General features: G+C 42.1%; 2 protein-coding genes across 3 annotated transcripts; both read left to right on the plus strand.

Moving 5' to 3' along the window:
* Positions 1-1,283: 1,283 nt before the first annotated feature.
* Positions 1,284-4,936, plus strand: FAM136A (family with sequence similarity 136 member A). Its single transcript, XM_058683790.1, has 3 exons — positions 1,284-1,458; positions 2,369-2,509; positions 4,731-4,936. Exons 1-3 carry the CDS (start codon positions 1,372-1,374, stop codon positions 4,917-4,919), a joined length of 417 nt encoding a protein of 138 aa, XP_058539773.1. The 5' UTR covers positions 1,284-1,371; the 3' UTR covers positions 4,920-4,936.
* Positions 4,937-7,625: 2,689 nt separating this feature from the next.
* On the plus strand, positions 7,626-18,468 carry SNRPG (small nuclear ribonucleoprotein polypeptide G). Of its 2 annotated transcripts, XM_058683792.1 has the most exons (4): positions 7,626-7,754; positions 11,126-11,148; positions 12,437-12,561; positions 18,123-18,468. In XM_058683792.1, exons 1-4 carry the CDS (start codon positions 7,723-7,725, stop codon positions 18,171-18,173), a joined length of 231 nt encoding a protein of 76 aa, XP_058539775.1. In that variant the 5' UTR covers positions 7,626-7,722; the 3' UTR covers positions 18,174-18,468. The 2 variants fall into 2 exon arrangements, with proteins under 2 accessions (XP_058539775.1, XP_058539776.1); XM_058683793.1 differs by lacking the exon at positions 11,126-11,148 and having other exon boundaries at positions 7,648-7,754.
* The last annotated feature ends 16 nt before the right edge of the window (positions 18,469-18,484 follow it).

An 18,484-nucleotide genomic window follows, 5' to 3' on the forward strand; every position in this document is an offset into this window, starting at 1 on the left:
TGGGTGGGTCAGTCAGTTGAGCAGCCAGGTCTTGATTTCAGCTCAGGTCATGATCCCAGGATGGTGGGATCCAGTCCTGCCTCAATCTGTGCTGAGCATGGAGCCTGCTTGGGATTCTCACTCTCTCTCTCTCTCTCTCTTTTTCTCTCTCTCTGCCCCTCTTCCCTGTTCACATGCTCTCTCTCTCAAAAAAAAAAAAAAATGGGGGGAGGGTAGGAATATTTTTTAAAATGCTTGAACAAAAATACCATATATCAAACTTGGAGTGGGGCACCTGGGTGGCTCGGTGGGGTGGGCGTCCGACTTCGGCTCAGGTCACGATCTCCCGGTCCGTGGGTTCGAGCCCCGCGTCGGGCTCTGTGCTGACAGCTCAGAGCCTGGAGCCTGTTTCGGATTCTGTATCTCCCTCTCTCTGACCTTCCCCCATCCATGCTCTGTCTCTCTCTGTCTCAAAAATGAATAAACGTTAAAAATTTTTTTAAAAAAGCAGTATAAGAGGTACACATGTACAGCTGACACCTGAACAACATGGGTTTGAACTGCATCAGTCCACTTATAGAGGGATTTTTTTCAGTAAATACAGTACTATAAATGTATTTTCACTTCCTTATGATTTTCCTAACAACACTGTCTTTTCTCTAGCTTACTTTACTATAATATAGCATAGAATACATTTAATATTCAAAATATGTGTTAATTGACTGTTTATGTTATCAGTAAGGCTTCTGGTCAACAGTAGGCTATTTATTAGTTTTAAAGTCAAAAGTTATATGGGCATGGGCGGGAGTGGGGGGGGCGGGTGGTCAGGATCCCTAATGCCACATTAATCCCACATTGTCCAAAGGTCAACTGTGTGTGTGTGTGTGTGTGTGTGTGTGTGTGTGTATGAAATTCCAGAAAGGTAAAATTCATCTGTACTAACAGAACCCAGATCAGTGTTTGCCTGGGGTCAGGGTGGTGGTTAGGAGGAGAAACGGTGGAGACTGACTAGACCGTGCAAGGTTTGTTAAAATTCCTCAAACTGTTCATCTAAAATTTGCGCTTTGATCTGGATGTTAATTATATTAAATATTTTTTAAGACTCCGAAGGAAGACAGGGAAAGAGGGAGGAGGGGGGAGCGGAAGGAGACAGGGAGCCCCAGCGTTCTCACGAACTCACTAGGGATCAGGCTCAGCACCGCACAAGAGGCGCGGGGTCGCAAGCCGCGGTCGGTCGAGGTCGCACTGGGATTGCAGGCGGGTGGCATGCAGTTCCTCTTCTCCGACGCCAGGCGGCGGCGTGGGCCGGGAAGAGCGACAGTGACCCTGGAAGAGGCGGCGAGGAGGCGGGTCTGAGCGCCAGAGTCCATGTGGGTGTAGCGCGGGGTCGCCATGGCGGAGCTGCAGCAGCTGCGGGTGCAGGAGGCAGTGGACTCCATGGTGAAGAGTCTGGAGAGAGAGAACATCCGGAAGATGCAGGTAGCGGGCGGGGGCCATGGCGGAGAGTTCCAGCGGTTCGCAGTTCCCTTCCCGCAGCCGCGACGCGCTGCTGCCCGCCTTCCCGCAGACTCGAGTCGGGGTGTCCCTGGGGTCGCCGCGGCGTCCTCAGAAGCACCTCTTAGTCTCAGAACTCCTGGAGCTTCCGCCGAGAGGTTGAAATCTGTGATCCCTCACCACGCGCAAGGCCGTTCCCCCCCTCCCTCCCCTCCCCCGCCCCAGGCCAGCTCGAGGGAGCTGGTGTTAGACCCCGGACCAGAGTTAGAAAGCTCCCTGGGTGAAGCGTTCTGCCTACCCCGCTTGTCTGTCTTGAACGGCCCCTTCCTCAGGTGACGAGGCCGAGACCCAGAAAGGGCACGGCCAAGGTGAAACACCGGAAAGGCAGAAGCGCTTGGCCTCCTCCGTGGCCGGGTGATACCTGCTTCTGTGTCGCTCCACACAGCTCTGGTTTATATGCATTTCTGCTTTGATCCCCTAAATGTATGTGGCTGTTAGTCCTGCCTCCCTTACTGAATTGTGGGTTTCTCTTGTAGTGCTCTGGAGTCATTGATTAATGGATCAGTGGCCCCCTTGTGGAATGTAGATTTCTAGGTTACTGACCTCTGAACCCTGTGATATAGGTACCGGGTTTTCAGAACTTGGCTTCAACTTGACCAACCGCCACCTTCTTCGTCCACCTAGCCATCTGTGCAACAAGTGCCAATGAGCTAGCAGCAAGAAGACCACGAAACACTCTGCTAGGCTTCGAGGATAAATTTCCCATTTGTGGTTTTAGGTTGTTGATGTCTGTTAGAAGGAGAGGTGCAAATGTAGGCGCTCCTCTGTTGCACTCCATGGTTATCTCTGCCCCAGAGGCTTTCCTACCTGACTTCACTCTGCCCACCCTCCGCAGGGCCTCATGTTCCGGTGCAGTGCCAACTGTTGTGAAGACAGCCAGGCGTCCATGCAGCAGGTGCACCAGTGCATTGAACGCTGCCATGCACCTCTGGCCCAAGCCCAGGCCCTGGTGACCACTGAGCTGGAGAAGTTCCAGGTGAGGAAAGCCCAAACAGAAGACTCCGGTCCTTGATATTGCCCTTTTGCAGGAGATGATAAGTGTTTGGCTTTAATGTCTTGGTTCTTTTAACATTTGAACAGTCCTGTGGCCAGCCAGTCTTCACAGGGTTTGAAATTTGTGAAAAACTCCTGGAGGTTGAGTGCTATAAGTATTTCCCATAGAAACAGTGTTGTAAAAGGGAGTTCATGATCAAAAGCCTTTTTCCCCCATAGACACAAAATATAATACATATAGTGTATAGTATAAAGCTTTCTAAAACATGTATTAATTCATTCTTAAAATAGTACAATCCCCAGGAAAGTGAAGTAGGCTAGTCTTAAACAGGTGCAGATTAGGGGCGCCTGGGTGGCTCAGTCCGTTAAGCGTCCGACTTCAGCTCAGGTCACGATCTCACGGTCCGTGAGTTCGAGCCCCGCGTCGGGCTCTGGGCTGATGGCTCGGAGCCTGGAGCCTGCTTCCGATTCTGTGTCTCCCTCTCTCTCTGCCCTTCCCCCGTTCATGCTCTGTCTCTCTCTGTCTCAAAAATAAATAAACGTCAAAAAAAAAAAAAAAGAGGTGCAGATTAGAGCAATATCCTGCCATCATTTTGTGGATTTGCCCACCCAGAACCCCCCCTGTTTGCTATACCCAAAGGGCAGCTCCTGTGTCACTAAAGAGCAGTCATTTATATGAAGCATTAGTATTGCTGACTCATTGATGCCCTCCTCACAAGCCCTTCTGAGGTCGCTAAGAGCAAAAGGTATCCACTGTATCTGTCTCTGGAGAAAAGGGTAGCCACAACTTCATTTTATTCCCTTCCTATGACTATACTTTCCTGCAGGTTGGAAAAGCAGAGCCCCCTTCTGAACCAGTTTTTCATAGCCTGAGATTCTGTCTGCATGGGAAAAATTGTATCTAGTATACAATTTTTACATTCTGCTATACAGAATTCTTCAAAATGACTGACAGACACTGTGAGGAATAACTTAGTCCAAGGTCCCGAACTACAGCTAATTTTGTAGATAGCCTCTTTGAAATTTTGATTCTTGAATTGCTGTGTAACTTTCTCCTTCTGTTAGTCCTCTACAATTAGATTTACTCTTAGATTTACTGATTAGATTAGATTTACTCTTCTACTCTGCCAGAACTGCTCTGGCCACTCCCCTCTATGGAGCTAAATCCAGTAGTCCTTTCTCATCCCTCATCTTACTCAACCTGTCTGCATCACTGACACAGTGATCACTCCCCTCCTCCTTGAAATAGTTTGTTCAGTTGGGCACCAAGACACCTCTGTCTGGTTTTCCACCTGTCTCCCTGCCCATCCTTTCTTGGCCTCCTTTCCTGCCTTTCCCCTCTCCAGCATGTGAGCGTGAGAGTGCCTAGGGCTGTCCTTGGACCTTTTCTCTTTTGGATCTAGTTCTCTAGTCTCATAGCTATAAATATCTGCTATAAATATCATATATAGCCTGACAATTCCTACTAGACCAACTTCACTCCTGATCTCCAGATTCATATATCCAACCTCCACTTATTTTGTCTATCTTCCTCACTGGAATATAAGTTCAATGAGGGCAAGAACTTTATCTGTTTTACTCATTGCTATAGTCACCAGCATTAGAAGAGTACCTGGCACATAGTAAATACTCAATAAATACTTGTTGAGTGTTTTTCTGTTACAAGGACAGATATTAAAGAATCAAAATATTTCTAAGTCTTTTTTTTAATTTTTTATTAATGTCTGTTTATTTTGAGAGAGATTGCACCAAAGCAGGGGAGAGGAGGAGAGAGAGGGAGAGAGAGAATCCCAAGCAGGCTCCAAGCTGTCAGCGCAGAACCCATTAGAGGCTCCATCTCACCAACCATGAGATTATGACCTGAGCCAAAATCAGGAGTCAGGCACTTAACCAACTGAGCCACCCAGGCACCCCAAAATGTGTGTAAGTCTTAACTATAGCTGACTAACAGTAGCCACTGGGTACTTCTCATTTCCTGGGAGGGGCTTCTGTATAATTTATTCTGTCTTGTAATGCTTTGTCTGGACCCTCCCATGCTACCCTCCATTTCAGTCAGGATAATCTGGGTTAATTGCACTATAGTGTCCCTTTAATTGATCAAGATTGTATTTGTCAAGCCAAAATATGTAGCAGAGGGCCTAGCACATGGTATGCACTTGGTAAATGAAGGCCAGCCTTTCAACCTTCTCTACCATCTTCCACAGGACCGCCTGGCCCGGTGTACCATGCATTGCAATGACAAAGCCAAAGATTCAATAGATGCGGGAAGTAAAGAGCTTCAGGTGAAGCGGCAGCTGGAGAGTTGTGTGACCAAGTGTGTGGATGACCACATGCACCTCATCCCGACCATGACCAAGAAGATGAAGGAGTCTCTCTTGTCCATTGGGAAATAGAAGTCTTTGCAACTGGCCATCTGGGCTGACAGCAGGAATCTATTTAAAAAGAGAAAAGGGAGTTTTGGTCTTTAAAATGAAGTTTATGAAGAAATTAAGGATGGCAGCAAGTTTGAGGCATGTGTCACTTGCCTCTGGACACTGGTTCCTTTATGTTTCAACCCTGGAAAGTGAAATGAAAAAAAACTGGTGCTAAAATTTGGGTCGGAGATAGCACAGGAGAGTTTTTGATAACCTAAATTTCACATGCTTGTCCTGGCACTAGGGATCTCCCTTGTACTAAATCAGAGCCCTCCAAGGTACCAGATTCTCTTTAGCATACAGGTACCAACAGGCTGGCAGCTTCCTGTTAACCTTTTTGTGATCTGGTGGTATGAGCAGAGGTGTTTCTGTTTGTTGCCAACCTCCTGTTCACCAGAAGGGTCACTAAATCGTTTTCCATAAGCTGTAAAACAAAGTCCGTGAGGTCACTAATTTAGAAGGGAAAAAAGGTTTCTGAGTCTTTGTTTTGCTTGGTTTTATTTTATATACAAGGGCATGAAATTGATTTAAGATGTGGCATTGGGAGAGGTAGTTTGGATAAGAACTTTGAACAGTTCTTATGGATATCTGTTTCTGCCAATGAAGATGTGGATATGCATTTCTCGAAAGATGCATTACGTCTTTCAGCTGGAGGACCCTGCAAAAACATGAGAGGCGATGTTACGCTGGGTATGGAGAGACCTTCCGTCTCACTGGCTGCCATGGTGGGCCCTGAGACTGTCTGCAGCAGAGTGACAGGAAAATCTTACAGTGATACTCTCCCTTGAAGGGAAGTGGGGGGGTTGATTGCACTATATACTGGTATCCAGGAATGAACATTGAAGGAGGAACTGTTGCCTTCTTAATTAAGAGAAATATTTAGTACTGGATATGGAAAAACATGGTTTTTACAGAACAGAATGGAATGAAATCCTAAACTCAGCATTGCTTGTCTCTGCCCCTGAAATAACAGAGCCATATCGAGACAATCTCTTGGCAACAGGAAGGTCAAGGAGAAAAAGTAATCAACTCAGGGGTGAGCTGTGATTCCTTTAAAGCAAAAGAGGGGCAAACCCCGCCCCTATTACCAAATACCACTTTTGCCTGGGGCCTTTACAGCAAGCAGTGTTCCTGCCCCAGCTCTAGCACCTTTTCATTTTGATAAGGACCTTATTGTCTTTTTACCATCTTATTACTTAAAATGATAATATAGGGACGCCTGGGTGGCGCAGTCGGTTAAGCGTCCGACTTCAACCAGGTCACGATCTCGCGGTCCGTTGAGTTCGAGCCCGGCGTCAGGCTCTGGGCTGATGGCTCGGAGCCTGGAGCCTGTTTCCGATTCTGTGTCTCCCTCTCTCTCTGCCCCTCCCCCGTTCATGCTCTGTCTCTCTCTGTCCCAAAAATAAAATAAAAAAAAAAAAAATGTAAAATGATAATATAGCCTGTGTTTGGTGTTTCAAGGCTGTGATATATTTTCCTAGTGGTTCAGTTTTAAAAAATAAATAAGGTTTAGTTTTTCCTCCACTACTGTGTTTCTTGACATATATCTGGGCAATGAATATATAACTTTCTTAGGATGCTTCTCCTTGTAATGTGAAATAAGTTTCTTCAAATGTCATGAAGAGTGAAGATTTGTTATGAGTTATGGTTCAAATGCAGGACTGGTTCATTGTAAATGGGAGAAACTTTGAGGACAGGCACTATGACTTAAAGTCCGTTAATGTAAAAAGAAACTGTCTATAAGGCTAAAAAAAAGAAAGTCGATATGCATTTCAGGTCTCTAGCTTCAACTTAACAGTAACAGCAAGAGGTAGAGGGGTAGTTAAGGAACCCTCTTGAGAAAATGCAATGTCTAGGATTTTGAGTACCAAGAATACAAACTATGTGATGAGTTTAACTAAGTCTTTACTATCATTAGTATTAAAATAGATCCATTCCTGAAAATTAAGAATGAATTGAATTTTGGACAGTCATCCCCTCCCCTACTTAGAATCACCAAGGCTTTACTATTTTGGCCTAAGTCTTATGTAATACCAATTTTATTTATCCATAAATGTGTATTCCTCTGTTTTGGATAACCTAACTGGGAGCAAGTCAGAGATCACTTTTTACATTTGAATTGATTTTTAAGTCAAGAGTGTCTCAGAGATTACTCATGTTTTTTATATAGGAGCAAGGTACATTAAGTGGGGTTCTGGAGACATTGTTACAAGAATTGCAGGACTGTCAGGGAATACACTTCCACGCTATAGATTAAAGTTCTTAGAAACTGAGGCCAATCACCCAACTTCTCTGGTGTCCAGAGGTCTCTAATTGATGTTACTGAACCCTAAATTTACCATGACAATATGTAGGAATATACGCCAAAGAAATATTAAGGGCCTGCTCCTCCAGAACCTAGATTCACTTAGTATATTGAAGAAGATAACCGAAACAATGCACAAAGAAGGGGATTAAGTGGTTTCGCCTAAAAGCTAGAAACTGAACCATTAAGCCAATCTTACACACGAGGAAACGGAATTGAGACGCGAACTTGAGGCCCCACCCCCTCACCCCTTCTTGGCCAATCGCTGGCGACGCAACCGAAAGCTCGAGTCTGATAGGCGAGTTAAGGCCGCCCCCTAAGCCGTAAGTATCGCGAGGTAAAATGTGAAATCCGCCAACAATGGATTGGCTGACGGGATTGGTGACGTCAGACGCAAAACGCCGGGCCTACCGCGGGAGCGTGAAGGACTCCACGAATTCCGTTTGGAGGCATCTTTGAGCTCGCCGAGTAAGCATCATGAGCAAAGCTCACCCTCCCGAGTTGAAAAAGTAAGTATGTGAGAGGCCTGCGTCTAAGTAGTAGCTTCTTTCCGTGCTTCGAGTTACTTAGGTCCTTCTCCATTTCCTCCAGTGTGCCTGGCGTGCGTATTCGGGCCGAGGCCGCAGAGAGCCTGGGAGCGTCTCGCGCCTGTGCCTGAAGCCCGCGCAAACATCTCGTTTAGGCTTGGTCTGCATGGTTTGGTTACCACTGACGGACAAGGCGCCTCTGTACTGTCTTCTCGCCTGTCTAGCTGGATCTTCCGAGCCCACGTCTCCCAACGCACTCTCATGCTCTTTCTCCTTTGCTTGGAAATCTGGGGTGCCATTCTTTGTTGAACATCTTGAATAGCGTTAAGTTCTAGATAAGGTGGCTGGAGAGTAATTTATATATAAAGAACTAAGATGGGCAGAATGGACGTGCTTAATAGTGTATGAGGAGTCAAAAGTAACTTTTTTTAAGTTTATTTTGAGAGAGTGAGCACGGGGGTGGGGGGCAGAAAGAGAGGGAGAGAATCCCTCCTAGCAGGCTCTGCACTTTCATAGTCAGAGGCGGGCCTCCAGCTCACCAACCCTAGTATCATGACCTGAGCTGAAACCAAGAGTGAGATGCTTAGCTTACTGAGCCACCCAGGCATGCCCTATAAAGCCACTTTAGTTTTTTAGTTTATAGCTGTCTCTGAGGTTTTGTTTTGTTTGAGAGAGTTGTAAGCAGGAGAGGGGCAGAGGGGGAAAGGTTCTCAAGCAGACTCCAGCACCAAGGAGCCTGCTGGGCTTCATCTTAGGAGACTGAGATCATGACCTGAGTAGAAATCAAGAGTCCCACGCATAACCGACTGGGCCACTCAGGTGCCTCAACTTTGAGCTTTAATTTGGAAATCCTATTCCTTTCTTTTGCTTTCTTGTGCTTAAGTTAAATGTGAATGTCATTTGATACCTGGCTCTGTTACCATTTGTGTGAGAACCTTCCTTGTTTTTGTTTTGTTTTGTTTTGTTTTGTTTTGTTTTGTTTTTCCTGTCAGAGAAGACTAGGGTTTTGGGTTTTTTTCCTGCACCCAGTAAAATCAACTCCAAACAGGATATTCCTGCTTAAGATAGACGCAGTTTAAAGTTTTAATCTCTTCAAACAACGCCTGACTGAACTTAACATGTTCCATGCCTCCTAAGTATGTCTCTATCCTGTTTAGACCATGTAATGCCAGGATTCTTGTAGTAGTTGGATAACACAACAGATACAAAAGTGTTTCAGGGATCAATTTGGGAGAAAGCCATCTGGCCTCTGTATAGTTCCAGCTCCATAAAGAAGTCAGACTTAATTGAAAGGTCATATTTACATTTAAATGCACATTTGTATCAAAGCCATTTTGTGCAAAAATTATAAGCCTAACTTTAAGAAAAATCAAAATTATTGTGAAAACGCTAATCTGAAACTTACTGTTTTATTGATGAGCTGATAAAATCTTACAGGTATCCTGGATTTATCAAGAACTGGTAAAATGGTGATTATTTTTTAACAAAAGAGTCGTTCTCTACGTGTAATGTTAGATTTCCTATTTGAGAATTTCAGAGGATGAAACTAGCTTTAATATTTTTCTCATCTCTACATTTCATGTGTTGTGAAATCCTTTGAGACCTACCTCGAAAATGACCTTCAATTTTTTTTTTTTTCCTTTACCGTCTCATAAATACCATCTTTTACTCTTTTATGCCCTCCTCCTGGTTTAGCCTAACTCAGTAGTTCTTAACTAGGGGCTAGGAATTCGGGTTCTGTCAGCAGGCATCTAGTGAATAGAGGCCAGGGATGTTGTTCAACATTGTACAATGCACTGGACATCCTTCAACAAAGAATTATCTGGCCCCAGATGTTAATGTGGAGGTCAAGATACCGAGGCCTAACCCAGTTCTCCCTCCCACCTCTTAAAAATTGCTGCCACAGTAGTCTTGCCAAAGACTGGACTCTGTTTTACTAATTTATCACTGTCTGCATGGTAAAGTCCAGAGTTCTTGACCCAGCATTCAAGCTCCTCCATCTGAAATCCAAGCACCAAATATTACACACACTAATATTTGCCCTATTCTCCAGCCAAAATGAACCATTTGTATTTGCTTAAACTGTCTCACCTGCTCTGTGACCTTGGGCAATTTACTTAACCTTTCTGAGACTCAGTTCCTCATCTATATAGGGGTGGTAATAACAATATATAACTTTATATAGTCATCATAAAGATTAAGTAATGTGTGTTATGTTATGTTGCATTGTATATATCATATTAAAATAAAATTACCATACTAAATATTTTTATTTGTGTGTCTTCTCACACCTTTTGTCAGGCCTGTCTTATTTATATTTAAATTCTCCCATGATATGTTCTGCATTAAAATTGCATGAAATTTCATATTTTGTAGCCTGTAACTGGAAGAGGGAAAAACTGGTTTGACTACATAGCTTAGTATTCTCATAATATCCTGCTGAGATGGAATTTCCCTGTTTAATCCAGATTTTTTTTAAAGCTTCAAGATATGTATTTATTTTGCTAAAAAATACTTAAGTGTTGAGGAATATCTTGAACACTTAAGATTGATGCTTAATATTAAATAAAAGAACGCTCCTTATTGTCTCAAATATAAAATAGCTATTGATTTGGATATAGTTTTATTACCTTCTAGTTTTCTCACAGCTTTGGTTTTGCTAATAACCAAAATCTAAACACATCTTTGTTTTTGTTATGGCTATAAAATCCAGTCATCAAGGGGCGCCAGGCTGGCTCAGTTGGTAGAGCATGCAACACCTGATCTTGGAGTTGTGAGTTAGAGCCCTATGTTGGGCTCTAAAACTTAAAATTTTTTTTTAATGTTTATTTATTTTTGAGCGGGGAGGGGAACAGAGGATCCAGAGCTTAGGCTTCATGCTGACACCCATGAGCCTGATACAGGGCTTGAACTCACAAACCATGAGATCATGACCTGACCCAAAGTCAGACACGCTCATTTCACTGAGCCACCCAGGCGCCCCAAAAATAATTTTGAAATCTTTAAATATAGTAAAGTCCAGTCATCAAAAATTAGGTCAGTATTGAACAACAAGAATGTTTTTGTAATTCGTATCAGGATAAAGGCTCATTTGATGTGCATTAATATATTCTAAATCCATTCCATTTTTATTATCTTGCCCCTTCCTAAATTCTATTTCTCTGTGTAAGTGCTAAATGAGGTACCCCTTTATTCCTGCCTCCTTTACAGCAGTACAAGGTGTTTGCTATTTTAAATTTCATTTTTATTGTCCAATTTTAACAAAGTATATTGACTGTACCTACTTTTGTGCTTATTTATGCTTAAATTTTTTTTAATCATTTATATAATTTTACCCCTTTTTGCTTTTTCAGATTTATGGACAAGAAATTATCATGTAAGTTTTTTGGGGGTCTTTTGTTTCGTTTTTAGTTAGTTGCTTTCTGCATGTGTCTTGGCAATATAATGTTTGGAGCAACTTTATAAAGATTTACAGCACACAGGACCTCTAATTCACATCCATTAATTAAGCAGGTTTATTGAAATCCTACACAAGCAATTTTGTTATCTAATCTTTTTTAATGTTTGTCTTTTTATTTTGAGAGAGAGAGTGCATAGGGGAGTGGCAAAGAGAAGAAGAGAGAAAATCCCAAGCAGGTTCCGCACTGTCAGTGCAGAGCCCATTGTGGGGCTCAATCCCATGAACCGTGAGATCATGACCTGAGCCAAAATCGAGTCAGACACTTCACTGTCTGAGCCACCTAAGCACCCCCCTAATTTCTGATAGTTAACAGATTGCACAGTACTATTTCCTAGAAGCCCTCCCTTACTTAGACAAAATTAATGGGATTTTCCTATTTTGTGATATTTGAAAATTTATCAACCTTTTTTCCTTTAAAGCAAAGGACTTGGACTAAAAATCTGACCTGTACAGTACTTGAAGTATATAGGAGTTAAGACCAGGGCTTCAAAGGCAAGCAGCCTTCCTTTTGAATTCCAGTTCTAGCCCACAGTACTTGTAAAACCTTGAACCAGTTTCTTAAGAAGCTCTATACTTCATTTCCCTCATAAAAAGTTATGATAATTCTACTGGATAGGATTTTCGTAAGTTTTTTTTTCTTTAAAATTTTATTTTAATTCCAAAATAGTTAACATACAGTGTTATATTGGTTTCAGGTGTACAGTATAGTGATTCAGCACTTCCATGCATTATCCTGTGTTCATCATGGCAAGTGCACTCCTTAATTAATCCCCATCATCTATTTCACCCATTCCCGTACCTGGATTTTTGGGGGGGGTTTGTTGTTGTTGTTATTTTTGAGAGAGACCAAGTGTGATTGGGGGAGAGGCAGAGAGGGAGACACAGAATCTGAAGCAAGCTCCAGGCTCTGAGCCGTAAGCACAGAGCCTGACGCGGGGCTTAAACTCACAAACTATGAGATCATGACCTGAGCCAAAGTCGGACACAACCGATTGAGCCATCCAGGCGCCCCCCCCCCCCCTTTTTTTTTTTTTGGTAAGTTTAAACATGGAATTAAACGTGAAATGTTTAGCTCACTGCTTGGTAGATAATAAGGATAATGGATTATATATCTCAGGTACCTGAGTTTTATTCCACTTAATTTTTAATGAACGGTTGATATCTAATGGTCAGTTTTATTAAACTTCTTTTTCCCATTTTATAGTGAAATTAAATGGTGGCAGACATGTCCAAGGAATATTGCGGGGGTTCGATCCCTTTATGAATCTTGTGATAGATGAATGTGTGGAGATGGCAACTAGTGGGCAACAGAACAATATTGGAATGGTGGTAAGTAAAGATAGAAGGTTTCTCTTAGAGATTTTGTATTTATCTTGGAATAAGGATTAATTTCCCTTCTATTAAAGTCTTGGGGTAAAATGGAATTAGGAAAATAACAGGCAAGATTAAACTTTCCATCTCCCATTTAGTTGGACATATGGCAGTCATTCAGCTGTGATATAATCTCCATTCCTGTAGGTTAGATCTGAATCTTACGCAGAACACTCTGAAGTACTTGGATTGAAACAATAGTAAGAAGTCATTTTTGACTTTGCTTTAGCAAAGTCTTTATAATAGAGGCCAAAGTCAGTCCTTCGTTATAGTCAATTTTAACATGCTTATGAATTCCCAGAAAATCTTCTTAAGCATGTTCTGTTGAGGCGCCTGGCTGGCTCAGCCAGAAGAGCATGTGACTCTTGATCTCGGGGTTGTGAGTTTGCTCCCCACGTTAGGTGTAGAGATTACATAGAATCTACATTTTTGTTTTTTAAGATTTTATCTAACAAGTGCCCATGTGATCCAAATCTGCCAGGCCAAATCATACTTTTTGATTTTAATTGTATGTGTAATTAAACCCAGATTTTCTGACTTGTCACACCCAAATTTAAAGGTGCCCTTCAGGGTAGGGGCACCTGGTTGGCTCAGTTGGCTAAGCGTCCAAGGTCATGATCTCCTGGTCTGTGAGTTCAGGCCCCATATTGGACTCTGCTGACAGCTCAGAGCCTGAAGCCTGCTTTGGATTCTGTGTCTCCCTCTGGCCCTCCCTGACTCACACTCCTGTCTCTCAAAAATGAATAAATGTTTAAAAAAAAGATTTTTTTTTTTTTTTTAAAAAGTGGCCAAGGTGAAAGTTGCAAGGGATGATCACAGTGACAGCCATTCACATGAAAGAAAATAGGAAAAAAACCCAGAAACAATTGTAGGAGTAAACATTTCTGTATTCATTAGGGCATGGTAGTATGGCTACTGAGAAAGTTTTTGATGTTTGTCAACAAAACCCAGACTTTGAACTCTACTCTTTGTCCAGCACAGGACAATATACCCAGTAAGTGGTAAGCCCCAGGTTTCTTGGGAAAAGTAAATTAAAAAGGACAACTTCTACTTTAGCAAATTACTGAACATAAAGATCTCTAAAAGGTGGTAAAAGTTCGTAATTGTTAGCCTTGCCTTTTTTTTTTTTTTTTTTTAAAGTTTATTTATTTATTTATTTATTTTGAGAGAGAGCACGTATGGGCACACCAGAGCAGGGAAGAGGCAGAGAGAGAAGGAGGAAAGAGAGAGAGAGGGAGGGAGAAGGAAGGGGAGGGAGAGAGAGAGAAAAGAGAAACCCAAGCAGGCTCTGCACTGCAGAAATCAGGGTCAGACACTTACCCAACTGAACCACTCAAGTGCCCCATGCCTCACAATTTTTAATCACTCTTTCCAAAGTGTATGTTAGTGCTTCTTGCAAATGCTTTTCCATTTGAAAAACATTGATGGTCAGGGCTGGAAAAACAGCTTAGAGTCAGTCTCTAGATAGGGACAGGGGAGACTCCCCTCCCCCTCCAAGTTTTATGCAAATTGACCTTCCTTTTAAGGTACATTTTCCTTGAACTTCTATTGAAAATGAATAAAACTGTGGACAAATCATTAGCACCTAGTTTCTTCTAAAAACAGTTCTTAAATAGTCCCAAGATTTTTCTCTAGCCCTTCCTCTTACAAATTCAGAAATATTGATTCTAAGAGGGTAGTTTTGATTTTTAGTTCATATCTCAACAGATTTGTTAGATTCAATAACGACTTTGATGTTTAAAAGTCAGTTCTGGGGCACGTGGCTGACTCAGTCGATTAACTCTTGATTTCAGCTCAGGTCATGATCTCACGATTCGTTAGTCCAGGCCTCAAGTCAGTCTCTGCTCTGTCTTCTTGGGACTTTCTCTCCCTCTGTCTCTGCCCCCCTGCCCCCCCCCATCTCTGTCTCAAATAAATAACTTTTTAAAAGTCTGCTCTAATTTGGGAAGACAAGGTTTCAGAGATTTGTGTGACACTTCTTGGAATTTTATCAGAGAAGGAATCGAACCTAGATCATGCATCTGTCTCAAAATTTTCCCCCTGAATTTTTAAATTTTTTTTAACGTTTATTTATTATTGAGAGATGGAGCATGAGCATGGGAGGGGCAGAGAGAGGAGGAGACACAGAATCCAAAGCAGGCTCCAGGCTAGCACAGAGCCCGGACGTGGGGCTTGAACTCCTAAACTACAAGATCATGACCTGAGCCGAAGTCGTAGGCTTAACCGACTTAGCCACCCAGGCACCCCTTCCCCCTAAATTTTGATGGCCTTAATTGTTACACAGAAATTGGTTAAAAGCAGTGCCATCTTGAAGTCATTCAGATAATGAGTACCTACTTACTGTGTTAGGCAATCAGCTCTTCCACCTCTGATGCTTGTTGTGTGACCAAAAACATGTTTGTGTTAGTAGGCAATACTTGCAGCTGATTAGCACTTGGAAAGTGAAATAATGATAACCTATCAGTTGCCCTTAATAAAAAGACATTCTAGAGAAAATGCAAGGATGGCTTTTCTGAGGTTGAAAGGGAAACAAATAGGTTAGTTTTGTTTTTACAAGTTGTTTGGCAAAGCCAAACATTGCCTTTGTTATTCCCTTGTTCAAGTCATTGACCCATTGAGGCCATTGAAATGACTTTATACTATTATATTTAGAGTAGTGTGTGTTCAGGGCACTTGGGTGGCTCAGTCAATTAAGTGTCCGACTCTTGATTTCGGCTCAGGTCATGATCTCACAGTTCGTGGGTTTGAGCCCCGCATTGGGCTCTGTGCTGACAAAGCTGAGCCTGCTTGGGATTCTGTCTTTCCTTCTCTCTGCCCCTCCCATACTTGTGCTCTTTCTCTCCCTCTCTCAAAATAAACAAATAAACTTAAAAGAAATGTGTGTGTTCTGAAGGGGAGGTAATCTGTATCTGTTAACTGGATAATTACCTAATGATGTCTCAACTAGCCTCTTCTGAGATATCCCCAGAGTTGTCAGTGGCCTCACTTCTGTCTTCAAGATTCCACTCCATCCCTAGAGTTCCCCTAAGAGTGTAGTAAAAATTCTATATTATATTAAGATGCTGCATAGTTCAAGAGTTCCTACTAGCTTTGTGGTTCTATAGCTCCATTTTAGGTTTGTATTCTTTATTAGATAGCTCTGCCCTTTCAAGAGACAAAGAGCCTTTGCAGCACTTCGCAAAAACTAGCCTTGAAGCACACAAGGAGCACTATGGAATTCTAGACCTGATGGTTCCAGTTTGATTTGGAGAATGAGGCCTAAACACAATGAGAAAAGAGGAGAATTACTATATAACAAAGGTGTCCACTCACTAGCCTTATTTCGTGTATTACGTGAGAGGACAAAGAAGTGTGCAATACCTACCATTTTAGAAAATGTTGATGAGAGTGACACAGTGTTATTTTGTTTTTTAATAATGCCCCCAAAAGCCTCTGATCTGAACGTTTGAGTTATATGAAATAACTTCTCTGCCATCCTCCCCTTCTAGGGAAAGGGGTCAGCAGAAATGGACACATTTAGCAGAGAGCAAAGAAAGCTAGTAGTTTTTCATGCTTTGATCAGTGAGATCTGATATTCACCATCTGTTGCAAATAACCCAGGAATTAAAACTCTGAGAACTAAATAAGCATGTTTAGATTTTTATCCCTAACTTAGAGTAAAAGTGTATAGGCTCCTTCAGTCCCTATTTTCAGGACAGTGTTCTTTTTTCATGCTGCTCTTTATTTCTTTGCCACCTTCTCATCATGCTCATTGCTGTTTGTATCTGCCAGGCTCCAAGACTCCCACCTCCAAGACATTGTTCCTTTCCGATCTGTCAGCTGCAGTAATCACATGCAAGTTTGTTTATTTAACAGGGACTTACTGAGCCCTCTCTGTGCCTGCTACCGCTTTAGGCACTGGGGATACTGCAACTGCCCTCATAGAAATGACTCAGAGCCCCTGGGTGGCTCAAAGTGTCCGACTTTGGCTCAGGTCATGATCACGCAGTTTGTGGGTTCGAGCTCTGCATCGGGCTCTGTGCTGACAGCTCAGAGCCTGGAGCCTGCTTCAGAGTCTGTCTCCCTCGCTCTCTGCCCCTCCCCCACTCACGCTCACTCTCTTTCTCTTTCAAAAGTAAATATTAAAAATTTTTTTAAAATAAATGACAGGGGCGCCTGGGTGGCGCAGTCGGTTAAGCGTCCGACTTCAGCCAGGTCACGATCTCACGGTCCGTGAGTTCGAGCCCCGCGTCAGGCTCTGGGCTGATGGCTCAGAGCCTGGAGCCTGTTTCCAATTCTGTGTCTCCCTCTCTCTCTGTCCCTCCCCCGTTCATGCTCTGTCTCTCTCTGTCCCAAAAAATAAAATAAACGTTGAAAAAAAAAAAAAAAATTTAAAAAAAAAATAAATAAAATAAAATAAATGACATTTTCCCGAGGAAGACCATAACAATGTATATGATAAATAAAGCAAATAGAATGAGGGGAGAAAAGAACAAGTTACAGCTATTTTTACTTCAGTTGCCTACAGGCATAGCTCCACTTTTAATCCTAATCAGAATGCTTCCATTTCTAGTATTTCCTCTCATTCCCCTCCTGTCTTTTCACCTCGCCAGCTCTACTGGACCTGATCTGTGATTGCAGTGTGATCTACAGTCCACCAGGGGCTCCTTATTTTCAAAGTCCCCTTGCCTTCTAGTTTGACGTATTTTTCTGACCCTTGTATTCTAACTCTCTTGAACTGTTACTGGCCATTTCACCTATGCTCATAAATATCCTTCCTTATCTTCGTTTGCAGAATGATTACTGATTAAGCACTGTGCTCTTTATAACTTCTCTTCCTGACTCTAAGCTGCAATTCTTCTATTGCCAGAACAGTGGTTATTCCCTCAACTGTGAAACTTCACTGTCTTACATGGTTTTATGATGTCCTCCAAGTATCTTAACATTGGTGTTTGAAGTCTTCTAAGATTTGAGTGCAGACTGTCTTTGTTTCCCATTTCCTGTCATAACCTTTTACTGCATTCAAATTGGAGTCTTTCCTTATCCCCCTATACTTTTTCATCTTGGTTTTGTCTAGAGTTTCTGGTCTTCCTGTCAAAAATCTACCCCATTTTCAAGACCCAACTAAATGCCATCTTCATAAAGCATATTTTTCACAACTTCCATCCTGGTTTCTTCCCTAAATAATCTTGTACCCCTAAACTGACATATTCTGTACATTTATCCTATTGACTTAACAGATTCCTTGGGACCGAGAGGAACATGTTGAGTACTGCAGTTTAGAAGATGAAATGAGTCATGGGGACTTGACATCTCAAAAGAGTACTTGTTACTCTTATTAAATCTAGAAAACGTACATCTTTTTTACAAAGGGCTTAGTAGCTTCTTGTCATAATTAAGATTATATAATAATAATCCTGTGGCTTGAAAAAAGGCCTCACAAACTGATTTTTAATACTGAAAAACCATTAATTTTGTGAAAATTCTTTCATCAGTATGTCAAATAAACTGTGTTTGTTTGTTTTTTTGTTTTTTTTCAGGTAATTCGAGGAAATAGTATCATCATGTTAGAAGCCTTGGAACGAGTATAAACAATGGGTGTGTTCACCAGAAGAAACCAACTGCTTCCACGTGTCCCCTTCATAGCACCTGTTTTACTACAATATAAAAATCAGGTCATGCATTTTCATATTGAACTTTTTTGTTAAATAAACTTTTTTAATAGTCAAAAAATGCTTTCTCAGACATTCCGAACGTGGAAAATTGAATGTTAGCTTTTACTCTAGTTTTTTCTAACACAAACTGTTCCTGGTTGAGACTGATTTATTCCAAAGCTTTTATGCATTAATATTGAAGAATCTGATTAAATGTGAAGCATGGCTAGGATGGCTTTTTTTCATCT

The sequence above is a fragment of the Neofelis nebulosa genome, chromosome 9 (assembly GCF_028018385.1).
Source record: "Neofelis nebulosa isolate mNeoNeb1 chromosome 9, mNeoNeb1.pri, whole genome shotgun sequence".
Classification (NCBI taxonomy): domain Eukaryota; kingdom Metazoa; phylum Chordata; class Mammalia; order Carnivora; family Felidae; genus Neofelis; species Neofelis nebulosa.